The 18,668-nt window shown below is 42.7% G+C and overlaps 1 protein-coding gene across 1 annotated transcript; it reads right to left on the bottom strand.

Annotated features, from left to right (window-relative positions):
- Positions 1-5,717: 5,717 nt before the first annotated feature.
- LOC129638626 (cytochrome c oxidase subunit 4 isoform 1, mitochondrial) lies at positions 5,718-6,397 on the bottom strand. The gene has a single exon (XM_055563192.1). It carries the CDS (start codon positions 6,337-6,339, stop codon positions 5,830-5,832), a length of 510 nt encoding a protein of 169 aa, XP_055419167.1. The 5' UTR covers positions 6,340-6,397; the 3' UTR covers positions 5,718-5,829.
- Between the last annotated feature and the right edge of the window lie 12,271 nt (positions 6,398-18,668).

Here is an 18,668-nt window from a genome sequence, read left to right as displayed (position 1 = left end):
AATCACACTAGGACCACAGCCTTGTCTAACTCAATGAAACTAAGCCATGCCTGTGGGTCCACCCAAGATGGGCGGGTCATGGTGGAGAGATCTGACAGAATATGGTCCACTGGAGAAGGGAATGGCAAACCACTTCAGTATTCTTGCCTTGAGAACCCCATAAACAGTATGAAAAGGCAAAATGATAGGATACTGAAAGAGGAACTCCCCAGGTCAGTAGGTGCCCAATATGCTACTGGAGATCAGTGGAGAAATAACTCCAGAAAGAATGAAGGGATGGAGCCAAAGCAAAAACAATACCCAGTTGTGGATGTGACTGGTGATAGAAGCAAGGTCCAATGCTGTAAAAAGCAATATTGCATAGGAACCTGGAATGTCAGGTCCATGAATCAAGGCAAATTGGAAGTGGTCAAACAGGAGATGGCAAGAGTGAATGTCGACATTAGTTCAGTGAACTAAAGTAGATTGGAATGGGTGAATTTAACTCAGATGACCATTATATCTACTACTGCAGGCAGGAATCCCTTAGAAGAAATGGAGTAGCCATCATGGTCAACAAGAGTCAGAAATGCAGTACTTGGATGCAATCTGAAAAATGACAGAATGATCTCTGTTCGTTTCCAAGGCAAACCATTCAATATCACAGTAATCCAAGTCTATGCCCCAACCAGTAACGCTGAAGAAGCTGAATGGTTCTATGAAGACCTACAAGACCTTTTAGAACTAACACCCCAAAAAGATGTCCTTTTCATTACAGGGGACTGGAATGCAAAAGTAGGAAGTCAAGAAACACCTGGAGTAACAGGCAAATCTGGCCTTGGAATATGGAATGAAGCAGGGCAAAGACTAATAGAGTTTTGCCAAGAAAATGCACTGGTCATAACAAACACCCTCTTCCAACAACACAAGAGAAGACTCTATACATGGACATCACCAGATGGTCAACACCGAAATCAGATTGATTATATTCTTTGCAGCCAAACATGGAGAAGCTCTATACAGTCAGCAAAAACAAGACCAGGAGCTGACTGTGGCTCAGACCATGAACTCCTTATTGCCAAATTCAGACTGAAATTGAAGAAAGTAGGGAAAACCACTAGACCATTCAGGTATGACCTAAATCAAATCCCTTATGATTATACAGTGGAAATGAGAAATAGATTTAAGGGACTAGATCTGTTAGATAGAGTGCCTGATGAACTATAGACGGAGGTTCATGACGTACAGGAGACAGGGATCAAGACCATCCCCATGGAAAAGAAATGCAAAAAAGCAACATGGCTGTCTGAGGAGGCCTTACAAATAGTTGTGAAAAGAAGAGAAGCGAAAAGCAAAGGAGAAAAGGAAAGAGATAAGCATCTGAATACAGAGTTCCAAAGAATAGCAAGAAGAGATAAGAAAGCCTTCCTCAGCGATCAATGCAAAGAAATAGAGGAAAACAACAGAATGGGAAAGACTAGAGATCTCTTCAAGAAAATTAGAGATACCAAGGGTACAATTCATGCAAAGATGGGCTCGATAAAGGACAGAAATGATATGGACCTAACAGAAACAGTAGATATTAAGAAGAGGTGGCAAGAATACCCAGAAGAACTGTACAAAAAAGATCTTCACAATCCAGATAATCACGATGGTGTGATCACTCACCTAGAGCCAGATATCCTGGAATGTGAAGTCAAGTGGGCCTTAGAAAGCATCACTACGAACAAAGCTAGTGGAGGTGATGGAATTCCAGTTGAGCTATTCCAAATCCTGAAAGATGATGTTGTGAAAGTGCTGCCCTCAATATGCCAGCAAATTTGGAAAACTCAACAGTGGCCACAGGACTGGAAAAGGTCAGTTTTCATTCCAATCCCAAAGAAAGGCAATGCCAAAGAATGCTCAAACTACCACACAGTTGCACTCATCTCACACGTTAGTAAAGTAATGCTCAAAATTCTCCAAACCAGGCTTCAGCAATACGTAAACCATGAACTTCCAGATGTTCAAGCTGGTTTTAGAAAAGGCAGAGGAACCAGCGATCAAATTGCCAGCATCCACTGGATCATCGAAAAAGCAAGAGAGTTCCAGAAAAACATCTATTTCTGCTTGATTGACTATGCCAAAGCCTTTGACTGTGTGGATCACAATAAACTGTGGAAAATTCTGAAAGAGATGGGAATACCAGACCACCTGATCTGCCTTTTGAGAAACCTATATGCAGGTCAGGAAGCAACAGTTAGAACTGGACATGGAACAACAGACTGGTTCCAAATAGGAAAAGGAGTACGTCAAGGCTGTATATTGTCACCCTGCTTATTTAACTTCTATGCAGAGTACATCATGAGAAACGGTGGGGTGGAAGAAGCACAAGCTGGAATCAAAATTGCCGGGAGAAATATCAATAGCCTCAGCTATGCAGATGACACCACCTTTATGGCAGAAAGTGAAGAGGAACTAAAAAGCCTCTTGATGAAAGTGAAAGTGGAGAGTAAACAGGTTGGCTTAAAGCTCAACATTCAGAAAACACAGATCATGGCATCTGGTCCCATCACTTCATGGGAAATAGATGGTGAAACAGTGGAAACAGTGTCAGACTTTATTTATTTGGGCTCCAAAATCACTGCAGATGGTGATTGCAGCCATGAAATTAAAAGACGCTTACTCCTTGGAAGGAACGTTATGACCAACCTAGATAGCATATCCAAAAGCAGAGACATTACTTTGCAACAAAGGTCCATCTAGTCAAGGCTATGGTTTTTCCAGTGGTCATGTATGGATATGAGAGTTGGACTGTGAAGAAAGATGAGCGCTGAAGAATTGATGCTTTTGAACTGTGGTGTTGGAGAAGACTCTTGAGAGTCCCTTGGACTGCAAGGAGATCCAACCAGTCCATTCTGAAGGAGATCAGCCCTGGGGTTTCTTTGGAAGGACTGATGCTAAAGATGAAACTCCAGTACTTTGGCCACCTCATGCAAAGAGTTGACTCATTGGAAAAGACTCTGGTGCTGGGAGGGATTGGGGGCAGGAGGAGAAGGGGACGGCAGAGGATAGATGGCTAGATGGGATCACTGACTCAATGGAAATGAATTTGAGAGAACTCTGGGAGTTGGTGATGGACAGGGAGGCCTGGCGTGCTGTGATTCATGGGGTCGCAAAGAGTCGGACATGACTGAGCGACTGAACTGAACTGAATCTCCTTTGGAAGACTTCAGGATTTTCATCCTGTCCCTGTTGGACCTCTTTCACCTTTTCATAATTAACAGGTTTTACTGTAAGTTTCTTCATGCCCTCTATTAAACAGTTAATCATACGATCCAGTCTATCTAGTATTTAGCTGGTAACTCCATTGTGGGTTTGCCTCAGTGACAGTGTCCTTCCCCACCCAGTGCACTGCATGGTCCTGTCATGGGCTGCCAGTTGGTCTGCAAGGGCTCTGGCTGCCAGTATTATACCCTGCTTTTCCTCTGGAGTGCAGCAATGGGATAGTAAAATCTGTAAGTCCTCCCAGGTGAGATCAAAAGATCTCACTAGTCAGGTAAATACTTTTGTAAAACGTTCAGGATCCTCAGAAAAACTTCCCAAGTTGTCCTCTGCCAAACTTAGATCAGACATTGAGAAAGGTACATAGACTCTTATTGTTCCTCAATTTCCATCAGGAACTTCTCTCAGAGGCAAAACTGTAGGGGCAGTTGTTTGGTAACTTATATCACTGATAGTACTAGCTGAGCTAAGATGGGCTGCTTGGGTAACTCAGGGTACAAAGAGATTCCTGAATATGGGTGGGGCCTCTTTTCATCCCTAGCTGTGTCTTCCCCTGAGGCAATGGTTCCTCCCAGTAGGGAGTAGCTCTGGCTCCTCTTTGTAAAGGATTTAACCTTTGAAAGTAAAGTGAAAGTAAAGTCGCTCAGTCCTGTCCGACTCTTTGCGATCTCATGGACTATACAGTCCATGGAATTCTCCAGGCTAGAATACTGGAGTGGGTAACCTTTCCCTTCTCCAGGGGATCTTCCCAACCCAGAGACTGAACCTAGGTCTCCTGCATTGCAGTCGGATTCTTTACCAGATGAGCTACTTTGGATGGCCCTAAAGGGTAAATCAGTTAAAACATCTTTGTGTCCTTACTAGAATTATCCCTCCGAGCTACACACACCTTAAGTCCCTTGTGAGTCTCATTGTCTATATGCAAGGCCATGAAAATTTGAACATATAGAAGCTCACTCCATTTAGATTTCCTTCTACAATATAAATCTAGCTGCAATATAGTGTCATAACTCAGGGACCCATTTAGTGGCCACTTTTCTTGGCTTCCTAGCTCACATTGTGGGCAAACGTGATTACATAGCCTAACAAGTTTCTTCGGTTTTAATCCCAGTAGTCCAAATCTTTCCCAATCTTGTAGGATAAGACCCAGGGGGTATTGGTTGGGATTGATGCCATCTGACCCATTTCAGACCCAAACCTGATCTCTAACTCCTGTTTTATCCAAAATTTTACCCTTAAGTCAAAATCCACCATAAAATTTGGTCAAGATTTGCACTTATGATTTTAGATGCTATCCCTTCCAAGGAAGTCTCCCAACCAGTTGTTAGTGCCCAGAAGTTGTCACAAAGAAACGGCACAAAGACTTCCCCCATGGTGTTGATGATGAGCTGGAGATGGTTTAGCTATAAGTTGGGAATAAAGGGCCAATACTTGTAAGGGTTAGAGAGAAGGGAATAAAAGCAATTTTCTGGGGTTAACAGAAGGAACAGAGTGGAAATGAACAAGAACAAAAAAATGTAGGAGAAAAACCTGGGAGTCAAAGAAAACAGTATAATTTTGTCCTGTACCTGCTGTTGAACATGCATAAGCATACAGGATTGACCTGCCAGTCACAAATGAGCAGACAACAGCAGAGCATTTTCCTCAGTATACCTAGCTCACGGTGTCCCAGGGACCTCTTTAGGGCTGTCAAGCGAGTGTATGTTCCTCGGTTCTTTGTCTCGTCACAACAAAGATTTGGAGCAGCGGACATTAAAGCCCTCGGCGCGTCACAGCTCTTGGGTCTTGGACAAACCATGCTACAGCTCTTAAGCAAATCAGTGTTACAGCTCTATTTTATTTAGAAGATAGCAGGAGAGAGAGAGAGAGAGAGAAGAGAGAGAGTGCGCGCATGTGCGTGAGCAAGCGTACACACATGGGAGAGAGAGTTCATGAGAAAGCACTTTGGTTCCTCCTTTTATATGTTTTTTCCTCCACCTGGGCCTGCCCTATGCAAATTGGGCTTAGCCAGGAGTGCTGTTTGTTCTGCCTGAAGTCTTCACTCTGGTCCTCGGACCTTCCTTTGACCTTCCTTGTCTTTTAGCCACTGCCATTTTGGACTCCTTTTCCCTATTCTACCTACCTAACAGGACCAAGACCTGACTCTAAACCTTTTCAGTAGCCCTTCGTGGTTGCCAGCTGAAACCATTTATCACAGATTGGGATATTCTGCTAGTCTTAATCTCTGGTTGTCACTCATTGTCCCCTGTTTGGTTTTTAGCTCTTCCATTACTTGCATAATCCATTCCCTGCATTTTTATATTCCCTGTTTGGCTTTTTTCGGCTGTGCTGCATGGCTTGTGAGATCTTCTTTCCCTGACCAGGGACTGAACTTGGGCCACCTCAGTGAAAGAACTGAGTCCTACCCATTGGACCACTACAAAATTTCCATTCCTTCTATTTTTTTTTTTTTTTTTTTTTTTTTTTTTCTTCACGTAACCGCACGTTTATTAGCACTGGTGCTGCAGCACAGCGCTTCCAGTGGGCATGCGGAGCTGCATGGAGGCGACCGGACAGGCGAGGTGCAGACTCGGGAACCGCGGGTCCTTACTTCTTCCACTCGTTCTTGTCGTAGTCCCACTTGGCCGAGAAGCCCTGGATGGGGGCCACCTTCATGTCGAGCATCCTCTTGGTCTGCTTGGCCACCCACTCCTCCTCAAAGGTGTGCGGGATGGGGCCGTACACATAGTGCTTCTCCCAGATGAGGAGGAGCGCGGTGAAGCCGATGAAGAACATGGCCGCGCCCACCACCGTCTTCCACTCGTTTGTGCTCCTATTCATCTCGGCAAAGCTCTCCTTGAACTTAAGGCGGTACAGTTCAACTTTCTCATCGATGGAGAGGCTGCTCCAGGAAGCCTTCTCCTTTTCCTTCAAGGCCTTCTGGCCAGCAGACAGGTTCTTGATATGGGCCACGTCGGGCAAGGGGTAGTCACGCCGGTCCACGTAACCCGGGAGAGCATAATCTTCACTCTTTACAACACTTCCGTGGGCCCGAACACACACTGAGGTGGAAATTGCACGCCTGCCAATCAGGCTAAATACTCTGGTTGCCAACATTCTGATGCCACCGACCAGCCGCTGCCCACCGTGCCTGCCGCGACCGCCCTCTCCATTCCTTCTATTTTATTTAATTATTAAAAAATTAGAGGATAACTGCTTTACAATGTTGTATTTGTTTCTGCTGTAGAATAATGTGAATCAGCTACAGGTATACATATATCCCCTCCCTCTTGAGCCTCCCACCCACACACCCCTCCCACCCTCTGTGCTACACAGCAGCTTCCCTCGAGCTATTTATTTTACACATGGTAGTATATATATGGAGAAGGCAATGGCACCCCACTCCAGTACTCTTGCCTGGAAAATCCCATGGATGGAGGAACCTGGTGGGCTGCAGTCCATGGGGTCGCTAAGAGTCGGACACGACTGAGCGACTTCACTTTCACTTTTCACTTTCATGCACTGGAGAAGGAAATGGCAACCCACTCCAGTGTTCTTGCCTGGAGAATCCCAGGGACGGGGGAGCCTGGTGGGCTGCTGTCTATGGGGTCGCACAGAGTCAGACATGACTGAAGCGACTTAGCAGCAGCAGCAGCAGCAGTATATATATACTGTTCATGGGGTTCTCAAGGCACGAATACTGAAGTGGTTTGCCATTCCCTTCTCTAGTATGTGTATGTCAATGCTACTCTCTCAATTTGCCCCCATTTCCTGTATTTTAAATATTCAGAGCAGTTTCTATTTTCTGGTGAGACTCTGACTGATACACCAACAAAGAAAAACAAACTAGGATTGGACTTTTCATCTAGGACACAGAAAGCTAGAAAACGCTGGAATACCATCTACAGAATGCTGGGAAAAGAGAACCATTAGCTAAAAATGCTATACCCAGCTGTGACAGGCTGCTTCTAAAATGGCTCCCAATTGATCCTCACCTCCTGATATTTTTTCCCTTATCTAATTTCCTCCCCTTGGGTGTGTGTTGGCCCTAATGACTTGTTTATAATGAATAGACTATGGCAGAAGTGATGGGATGTCACTTTCATAAAGAGGGTATGAAAGAGTGTGGCTTCTGTTTTGCTTACATTCTCTCTCTGGCTGTTCTTGTCTTCTGATGTAGAGAGCCACCTGGCAAGAACACGAGGCCCTCAGTCCAACAGCCAACAAAGAACTGAATCCTGCCAACAACCATGTGAGTGAGCTTGGAGTGGATCCTGTTCCAGCTGAGCCTTGAGACGAGACTGCAACTTTGACTGCAGCCTGTCAGAGACGCTGAGTGGACACCTTGATTGCAATCTCCTGAGAGATTCTGTGGCAGATGACCCTCATTGGCCCATGCCTGTAATCCTGACCCACAGAGACTGTGAGATCATCAGTGTGTGTTGCCACTACATGTTATTTTTTAAAAAGTGGAATTCAAGACTGAAAGCAATAAACAAGGTAAACGGATGCATACATCATTCAATCCTCAATGAACCATTAACCTTTATGTACTAAATTATTACAGTGGCTTAAGATTCAAAACACCCCATGCACCACAAGAACTGAGCCTGTACTCTAGAACCCAGGAGCTGAAACTACTGAGCCCATGTGCCCACACATTCTAGGGCCTGTGCTCCACAACAAGAGAAGCCACCACAGAGGAGAAGCCCCATGCAGCACAACTAGAGAGTTGCCCCCAGTACTAGAGAGGCCCCCACTCACTGAGAGTGCCCCCACTAGTAGAGAGTCACCCCCATTCACTGCAACTAGAGAAAAGCCAGGGCAGCAACGAAGACCCAGCACAGCCAAAAATAAATATTTAAAATAATAAGTTGAAATGATATTAAAATAAGTTTAAATAAATAAACAACATTATTTTTAAAAGATTTAAACAAAAACTCTAAGAAACACAGGAAGATTTTAATTGAAAAAACACAGCCATAATGGGAGATTATTATATATACTTTTTTCAGAATTTAAATGATCAAGTAGACAAAAAATAAACTAGAGAATACATGATCGATCAATCTAACCAACAAGCAACAATGTATAATCTTATATATGTCCCTATGCATTTAAAAATGTAAATTATTTTCTAATGTCCTTCGATTATGTGCTTCATCACAGAGGGAAAACTTCATAAATTTAAGAGATTTTAGGGGCTACACTTTCTCATTATAACCCAGTAAAATTAGAAATAAATAAAAGGTAGCCAAAATATCTTTACTACTTGGAAATCAAGAAACATTCATTTAGTCCTAGGTTAAGAGAAAATAAAAATGGAAGTGATACAATCTTTAGGAACTAACAAAAAGATGAATGTTTTATATCAAAAGCTATGGAATCACTTAAAGCTTTATTCAGAAGAAGAAAATTTATAGCTATAAGTCAGGAATCACAAATATGTTCAGGGCCTAGGTTGGTGATGTAAATGTAGGAAGTGGCTAGATGTAAAAACAGAGATGGGTCCTGTGGAGAGTTAGAAGGTACAGCTCAGTTCAATTCAGTCGCTCAGTCATGTCCGACTCTCTGTGACCCCATGAACTGCAACACGCCAGGCCTCCCTGTCCATCACAAACTCCCGGAGTTTACTCAAACTCATGTCCATTGAGTCGGTACATGACTGCCCTAAAAGCCCCGAAGTCCACCACTTTACATGCTTTTAGTATTTAAAAAAAGGAAAATATGTAAAATAAGTAACCTATTAATACTAAGAACACAGCTGCAAACTATAAAATTACTAAAAGAAAACATAAGCAGGAATTAATAAGGATAAAGCTCAAATTAGTGAAACAGAAAATTGTCACAGGTTGAGTTCTCTGGGAAACAGATGCTGAGGAATTAAGGGTCCAAAATCTTCATTGAGGAGTAACATCTATGAAGACAAAGTCCCTGCCAGCCCACTGGGGAGCTCCATAGCAAAGACTACCCATTAGAAAGTTCTTCTTTGGGCAGAAAAGTCTCTGCCCAGCAGGAGAAATATCAACAACCTCAGATATGCAGATGATAGCACTCGAAAGGCAGAAAGTGAAAAGGAATTAAACAGCCTCTTGATGAGGGTGAAAGAGGAGAGTGAAAAAGTTGGCTTAAAACTCAACATTCAAAAAACAAGATCATGGCATCTGGTCCCATCATTTCATGGTAAATATATGGGGAAAATATGGAAACGGTGACAGATTTTATTTTCTTGGGCTCCAAAATCACTGTGGATGGTGCCTGCATGAAATTAAAAGACACTTGCTCCTTGGGGAAAGAAAGGTATGACAAACCTAGATAGCATATTAAAAATCAGAGACATCACTTTACCAACAAAAGTCCGTATAGTCAGTCAAAGCTATGGTTTTTCCAGTAGTCATATACAAATGCGAGAGTTGGACCATAAAGAAGGCTGAGTGCCAAAGAACTGATGCTTTTGAACTGTGGTGTTGGAGAAATCTCTTGAGAGTCCCTTGGACAGCAAGGAGATCAAACCAGTCAATCCTAAAGGAAATCAGTCCTGAATATTCATTGGAAGGACTGATGCTGAAGCTGAAGCTCCAGTACTTTGGCCACCTGATGCAAAGAACCGACTTATTGGAAAAGACTCTGATGCTGGGAAAGATTGAAGGCAGGAGGAGAAGGGGGTGACAGAGGATGAGATGGTTGGATGGTATCACCGACTCAATGGACATGAGTTTGAGGAAACTCCAGGAGATAGTGAAGGACAGGGAAGCCTGGGGTGCTGCCGTCCATGGAGTCGCAAAGAGTTGGAGGACATGACTGAGTGACTGAACAACAAGAACAGTGCCACCACACTGCCAGGTCATTAGCTTTGGGCATCCAGAGAGGAGTGTGACCCTCAGCTCAAAATCTGAGGTGAATTCTGAAGATGCTAACAGCTATTAGCACTCCTTGATGGTGGAGCCTGGTGGGCTACCGTCTATGGGGTCACACAGAGTCGGACACGACTGAAGTGACTTAGCAGCAGCAGCAGCAGCACCTGGACCATTACTCCTTTCTTGAAGTGGGATCTGAGCTGCACCTCCCTATGTCTGCCACAAAACCTACAAAAATGGTACTAAAAAAAATACCTCATGGACTTCTCTTGTGTCTCAGTGGTGAAGAGTCCATCTGCCAATGTAGGAGACGTGGATTCGATCCCTGTTCTGGGAAGATTCCACATTCAGCAGAGCCAACTAAGCCCAGGTGCCACAACTATTGAGCCCACGCTCTAGAACCCACACTGCAACAAGAGAAGCCACAACAATGATAAGCCCGAGCACTGCATCTAGAGAGTAGCCGTGCTCTCCACAACTAGAGAAAATTTTGTGTAGCAATGAAGACACAGCACAGCTAAAAAATAAATTAAAAAAATTTTAAAGCCTCATAAAACCCCAAATCAAAAGCTGGATTTAAAAAATTAATTTAATTAATTAAAGCTTCCACTTCTTTCTCTGTGTGCACAGTTTGCAAAACTGTTCTTCAGTGGAATATGCATGCACAAATCTGGAAATAGTGGACTTTTATAATTTGTTAAATGATATATCAGGCAAAAACAAGCATTCAAAGAATTGTCTTCCATGGTGGGGCCTTTAAATTCCTCATCTTTTAAAGTCAAACTTTTTTTTAAAATTATTTTTTATTTTATATTGGAGAATAGTTGGTTTACAATGTTGTTAATTTCAGGTATACAGCAAAGTTGTTTCACTTATGCAGATACCTATCTCCATTCTTTTACAGATTCTTTTCACATATAGATTATTACAGAATACTGAGTAGAGTTCCTTGTGTTATACAGTAGGTCTTATTAGTTATCTATTTTACATATAGTAGTGTGTATGTGTTAATCCCAATCTCCTTATTTATCCCTCCCCTCTAAAGTCAAACTTGAGATGCCAGCCTTCCTTCTGCTGCTGCTACTGCTGCTAAGTCACTTCCGTCGTGTCTGACTCTGTGCGACCCCATAGACGGCAGCCCACCAGGCTTCCCCGTCCCTGGGATTCTCCAGGCAAGAACACTGGAGTGGGTTGCCATTTCCTTCTCCAATGCATGAAAGGGAAAAGTGAAAGTGAAGTCGCTCAGTCATGTCTGACTCTTAGGGACCCCATGGACTGCAGCCTACCAGGCTCCTCCATCCATGGGATTTTCCAGGCAAGAGTACTGGAGTGGGGTGCCATTGCCTTCTCCGAGCCTTCCTTCTACCGCCCTGCAAATAAGGAAACACTTTTTCATGACTTGAAATTAAGAGAGGGCTATTCCTACCAGAAAATAAAAGACAAATATTCTGTTTGAAGTTTCAGTGTCCCCTGAAGATTCAGAGCTCCAGCTGCCCAACTCACTGAGATTTCCTGCCAGTTTTTACACTGATTTGACTGGGCATTATTCAAACAGGAAAAGCTCCCAGTCATTCCAATTTTCTGGAGTTTTGTGATAACATTTAATAACAGCAGGTAAGGTATATTACATATATTGTATTAAGGAATTTCTTCAAGGAATTGCTAAAGTATATGGGTCCAACTGTTCTATTAGTGCTCCTACACGTTTCATCTAGATTAGATTCCAGATAGTCAATGGATCCATAATTGCCTTCAGAGATTCACAAGAGTAACTGTTCAGAACCTTTGGCATATGACAGAAATAGAAGAAACTGCATTGTCCAGTATGGTGACCACTAGCCACATGTGGCTTTTGAGCACTTGGAATGTGGCTAATCCAATTGCAAATGTGCTGAAAGTATAAATACACACAAGATGTCAAAGACTTGGTAAGAAAAAGGAGAAAGAATGTGAAATATCTTGTGACTTGCATACTAATAAATATTGATATATTTTGGATATATTGGAACAAAGACATTGCAATTCATTTGACCTGTTTCTTTAACTTTGTTTTAAGATTTTTTTTTTTTGACATGGACCATTTTTAAAGTCTTTATTGAATTTGTTACAACATTGCTTCTACCTTCTGGATTTTTGGACACTGCGGCATATGGGATCTTAGCTCCCCAGCCAGGGATCAACCCATACAATCTGCATTGGAAGGCAAAGTCAACCACTGGACTGCCAAAGAAGTCTGTCTTTTAACTCTCTAAATGTGGCTCCTAGAGTATTTAAAATGCACACTTAACTTACTTTGTGACTCCCATTATATTTCTATTGGACCGTGCTATGCTAGGTATTTACTGTAGTTTCCTGAATTTCTGGGCTTTCTCTGGTTCTCAGTGGTAAAGAACTCACCTGCGAATGCAGGAGACACAGGTTTCATCCCTGGGTGGGGAAGATCTGCTGGAGAAGGAAATGGCAACCCACTCCAGTATTCTTGCCTGAAAAATCCCATGGACAGAGGAGCCTGGTGGGCTACAGTCCATGGAATCGCAAAGAGCTGAACACGATTTAGCAATCTGAACGTAACGAATTTGAAAGTTGCTCAATCTTGTCTGACTCTGCGACCCCATGGACTATATGCTGCTACGGCTAAGTCGCTCCAGTCGTGTCCGACTCTGTGCGACCCCATAGACGGCAGCCCACCAGGCTCCCCCGTCCCTGGGATTCTCCAGGCAAGAACATTGGAGTGGGTTGCCATTTCCTTCTCCAGTGCATGAAAGTGAAAAGTGAAAGTGAAGTCTCTCAGTCATGTCCGACTCTTAGCGACCCCATGAACTGCAGCCTACCAGGCTCCTCCATCCATGGGATTTTCCAGGCAAGAGTACTGGAGTGGGGTGCCATTGCCTTCTCCCATGGACTATATAGGGCATGGAATTCTCCAGGCCAGAATACTGGAGTGGGTAGCCTTTCCCTTCTCCAGGGGATCTTTGCAACCCAGGAATCCAACCCAGGTCTTCTGTACTGCATTGCAGGCGGATTCTTTACCAGTTGGTCCACCAGGGAAGCCCTAAAAACAACCTGCATTCCTATTTTTTTGACTCGTTCCAAGTTCCAGGCAGCACAGGAATGATGGCACTCCCATCTTTACTGCTTGCCATGGCTTTAACAGTATAAGACAAATGTATATGCCAATACAGTGCTCATCTTCAGTTCTCCAAAAATCTACCGGTTAACAGGGAGGTCCTACAGAGGTGTCCTGTCTCCCTCCACACTGAAAAGTGCAGGGAGAAACAGGAGCACATGATGGGAACGCCATAAGCCCGGGCAGCAACAAAACCCGCAGTAAGTCATCCAGTACCAGCTGTGATAATGGCTCTGGCGTGTCTTTTTGTTGACCGACAGGGTGAATGCCAACCTTCCAGCTGTACATTCGGCTGAGGTCCTGCGGCTGCGTACCACTGGGTACCGCCGCATCACTCGGTCGGATATATGGTGCAGGAGGAGGAACCGAGCGCCGGCGGCATCAGGAGGGACCAGGCACCGCGAGCCCGCCCGGGGTGGGGGTTGGGGGCGGGGAGGAGAAGGAGGAGGAGGCGGTGACAAAGAAGGAGGGGATAGCATCCGGGGCGGCGATGCCGGAAGATGGGGCTCGCCGCTCCTTCTCCAAACCCGGAAAACCCTGGTTCGGGTCTTAGGAGTTATCGCCTCTCCTTGGCTGGTGTGATGCCACCGAGCCGCCCCTGCCTCCGCCTTCCCTCCGCTCCGAGTGACGCGGGTATCCGGGCTCCACACCTGCCCAGCTCCCGCCCGCCCGCTCCCCAAAGAAAGAAAAAAAAAAACAAACCAATCTACTCCAGGCTAGCCGGTCTGCGGTACGAAAAAAGAAAAGGGGAGGGGAGGGAGGAAGGGGGGGCGGTTTAAAATATTATTAATGATAAAGTAGACCAAAAAGCAGATAGATATAGAGGGTATTAAAAGACTTTTTAAGGGAATATACAGTGTGAATATATCAAAGGAATAGTTGATTTCCTGGCAAACCATAAACTACTAAAACTGACGCAAGAAAGAAAACTCAAAGAGAGCACTAATTATAGAAGAGAACGGAAAGTCAGCAGGTCCAGTTAACTCTACAAATAAGTTCTAGCTAACCTTTCAAAGCAAATAATTTTAACGTTATTTCATCCATTCTAGACCAGTGTTTTTCAAAATATCTGCATGAAGGACTAATTTTTTTTTAAGTTACAATTATCGTGGATATATACTTTTGTAGAATTCAATAAAAATAACTAGAAAAACGAAATCATAAGCAAAGCAAGTTCAACTTAAAAATTTTAAGCTTCCTCAACGATAAATTACATTTTACATTTCAAAAAATACAATCAAAACAAATTTAACATAGGGACAAAAGATTTACAAAATCTGAGTGCATTATTCATTGATGATCACTGCTTGGATGTCATAGCGATGTCAAATTGCTATAAAAGGTTTTAAACCATTTCAGTTTCTGTACTTATCTCATCATGGGCTGGTAACAAACAGTTCAGAGACTGGCAGCAGTCCTAACACCACAGAAAGGAAAAGAAAGGAAAGATCTCAAATTCATTTTGTAAAGCTAGCATAGCCTTACATATAGTAATATGTTATTAAAATATGATAATATTTGTACAAAATATATACATAGAAATTCCAAATAAAATATTCATAAACCGATCTAGCAGTGTGACAAAAGAATAACAGTCTGTGACCAAGTGGTGTTTATTTCACAAATACAAAGATAATTCAACATTAGGAAGTCTATCAACTTCTTCATGACATGAAACAATTACAAGAGAAAACATATAGTATTGTGTCAATAGAAACTGAAAATGGAGTTAAGAATTCAGCAGCCATTCCTAATAAATATTCAAAGTAAAATAGAACTTAAAAGAAACTACTTAAATGTGATCAAGATTGCTTACCAAAACTCAATACTAAATGATGAATAAATAGTCAGTTTCATTAAAATCATAAATGAGAGAAGGATGCTGTCATCACTATTATTCAGTGTTATTTTGGATGTTATAACCAATGCAGTAAAATAAGAAAAATAATATGTGTAGCAGATTGTTACCTTCAAAAAATATTCTCTTATTTCTTGGAGATACTGTTTTAGCTAAGGACATGACTGAGAGAGTACGTTTCCCTGTTTCTCTTGAAGCTAAGTGCAGCCATATGACTGTTTGCACCAGTGGAATGTGCTCAGACATGATGAGGTCAGTGTACCCCTCAATTGCTTAAAAGGCACTTATTCACCCTAGACTTTTCTTCCAACCTGTTCCGCAGAGGCTGGAATATAGAAATAACTGTGACTCTGCTTCAATTGTGCTCATGAGTACAACACCCCAGTAGATGGCAGGGCAATAAGATGAAAGGAACATGGGTCACTAATAACTTGGAGGGGCAAGGGTGTTGCTCCAGCCTGGATTGGTCAATGACTGTGTAAGAAAAAATTAACTTTCATCTTATTTGTACCACTATATTTCTCTCTCTTCTCTCTCTCTCACAGGTTTTAGATTTTACTTCAGCTAAAACAATAGAAATTCACATTAGAAAAAAAAAATGAGTGGAAATTCCCTGGCTGTCCAGTGGTTAGGACTCCAAGCTTTCACGGCTGAGGGCCAAAAAAAAAAAAAGAGGACAAATTATGCTATTTAGAAAATTATATTCAGAGACTTCCCTGGCTTTGGTGGTTAAGACTCTGCACTTCCAGTGCAAGGGGCGAGGGTCTGATATACTATGGAAATTTGTCCTTTGTGGTATTAGTTGCAAGTATATTTTACCAGATATTAAAAGTATCATAAAATCTCCATAATTAAAATAGTACAGTATCAGTACAGGAATACAAAGACATCAGTGGAATATTATTGTCCAGAAACAAAATCCAAATATGCAAAGTAGATTGATAGATAAGAAATCAGCACTTTAATGCCATGATTTGATAAATAGATGTTGGCACAATTGGGTATCCACATGAAATAAAACAGAGCCATGACCCTATATCATGCCATGAGTGCATGCTGAGTTGCTTCAGTCATGTCCAACTCTTTTCTACCCTATGAACTGTAGCCCACCAGGTTCCTCTGTCCATGGAATTCTCCAGGCAAGCATAGTGGACTGGGTTGCCATTTCCCCCTCCAGGGGATCTTCCTGACCCAGGGATCGAACCTTCATCTCCTGCTTGGCAGGCAGATTCTTTACCACTGAGTCACCAGAGAAGTGTGCCAGAGTGTATACACATATTTATAAATATTTCATATGTAAGCATTCATACTATATTAAGCTAAACATGAGTTCACATAGGTGTCTCCAAGTCTGCTCCATTACCACTTGAATCCTAGTGGATTCAATCCCAGCTCCACCTAGGAGCCTGGTGGGCTACAGTCCATAGGGTAGAAAAGAGTCGGACCTGACTGAAGCAACTCAGCATGCACACATGGCATGATATAGGGTCATGGCTCTGTTTTATTTCATGTGCATGCCCAATTGTGCCAACATCTATTTATCAAATCATTGCATTAAAGTGCTAGCTTTAGCACTAGGATTTGAATCCATCCTAGCTTTGAATCCATCCTAGCTTCCTCCCACCATACTGATCTACAAAGTTGGATGAACAATTTTATCCAAAGAAATAACAAATACTTGAAGAAAACATGGAGATTTATTGAGGTGTAGGAGAATATTCTGAGGGGTCAAGGTGCCTTTCTAAAAATTAAAGACACAAAATCCAGGAGCCATTAAAGAAGACAGACATGATTGACTATATAGATTTTTTAAATTTTTTATGTTTCCAACATAAAAAATGTCAAATGACCCATTCTAAACTTGGAAAAAGTGTTTGCAACACATAAATTACATGTAGGAGTGATATTCCTAATATATCAAGAGTTCTTATAAAAGTCTGATTGAAAAAAAATGAACAAAAGATGTGAATAAACAATTCACGAAGAGAAAAATTAAATGGCTATTGATAGTAAATGAAAAGAAGTTTAGCGTCCCTAGTGGTGATGAAAACAATTATGTAACAATGAGATACTGTTTCCATCCTTTAGATTAAAAATTAAGGGAGTAATAACATTGTATGGGGGTTTTCCAGATGGCTCAGTGGTAAAGAATCTGTCCATCAAGCAGGAGACAGACACAGGTTCGATCCTTGGGTCAGGAAGATCCTCTGGAGGAGGAAATGGCAACCTACTCCAGTATTCTTGCCTGGACAATCACATGAACAGAGGAGCCTGGGGGGCTACAGTCCATGGGTGGCAGAAGAGTCAGATACAACTTAGTGACTAAACAACTCTTCCCTGGTAGCTCAGCTGGTAAAGAATCTACCTGCAATGCAGTATACCCCAGTTCAATTCCTGTGTCAGGAAGATCCCCTGGAGAAGGGATAGGCTACCCACTCGAGTATTCTCAGGCTTCCCTGGTGGCTCAGGTGATAAAGAATCCGCCCACAATTCGGGAGACCTGGGTTTGATCCCTGGGTTGGCAAGATCCCCTGGAGGAGGGAACAGCTACCCACTCCAGTATTCTGGCCTGGAGAATTCCATGGGCTGTATAGTCCATGGGGTTGCAAAGAGTCAGACACGACTGAGCAACTTTCACTTTCACTTTCATGCCACCAAGGACTGGGAAGAAAGTCATTTTCAACTTTCCTGGTGGGAATTGAGTTACTGGAACCCTTTTAGAGAGAAATTTGGAGGAAGATTTTAAAAACAAAAACACACATACCTTTTGACCTAGCAATCCTTAATTTTGGAGTTTATCATATTGCATGGATGGAGGAGCCTGGTAGGCTACAGTCCATTGGGTCGCTAAGAGTCATACACGACTGAGCGACTTCCCTTTCACTTTTCACTTTCATGCATTGGAGCAGGAAATGGCAACCCACTCCAGTGTTCTTGCCTGGAGAATCTCAGGGACAGAGGAGCCTGGTGGGCTGCCGTCTATGGGGTCGCACAAAGTCAGACACGACTGAAGCGACTTAGCAGCAGCAGCAACATATATAAGTAGAAGTACTGATTCATTAGGTTAAAAGTCCAAGAATGCTTAGGCAGCATTGTTTATGGAGGCAAATCTGGAAATTACCTGAATGTTTAGCAACAGAAAAATGATATGCCTATACTATGGAATATGACACAGCTATTAAAATATTAATTAGATATACAACTTATTGACCTGGAAGAATTTCCATAAAGCATCATAAAATGAAAAAAGATTATTGTGGAATAGTGCATTTGGCACAATTTTTTTGGTAACAACCAGCAACAATGACAGCAACAAAAACCCTCTATATGTACATTTTTTAGTATAAACAAGAGTCTAAAAAGAGGATGCATTAGGTTGAACTTTCCCAGAATTAGACCCTGAGGTAAGGATTTAACTGCAAATAGTCTCTTTGGGGGGTGATCCTAGGAAGCTTTGGTAGAGAAATAGAAAAGCGAGGTGGGGAAGGATGGAAACCAATGCAGGGTGCATGAGTGAGCAGGCATGGCTGTGGGCAACTGGTGCTCAGTCTGACCGGGGATTTCTAAGTGACTGTGGAGCACACCTCAAAGTTGTCTCACCCAG

This window comes from Bubalus kerabau, chromosome X, assembly GCF_029407905.1.
Source record: "Bubalus kerabau isolate K-KA32 ecotype Philippines breed swamp buffalo chromosome X, PCC_UOA_SB_1v2, whole genome shotgun sequence".
NCBI classification, from domain to species: Eukaryota; Metazoa; Chordata; class Mammalia; order Artiodactyla; family Bovidae; genus Bubalus; species Bubalus kerabau.
The sequence above is the reverse complement of the archived record's forward strand: the minus strand, read 5'-3'. Positions and strand labels throughout refer to the sequence as shown.

Bases quoted from the DNA above. Each gene is read 5' to 3' on its own strand.
- LOC129638626 (XM_055563192.1), bottom strand. From the start codon at position 6,339: ATGTTGGCAACCAGAGTATTTAGCCTGATTGGCAGGCGTGCAATTTCC.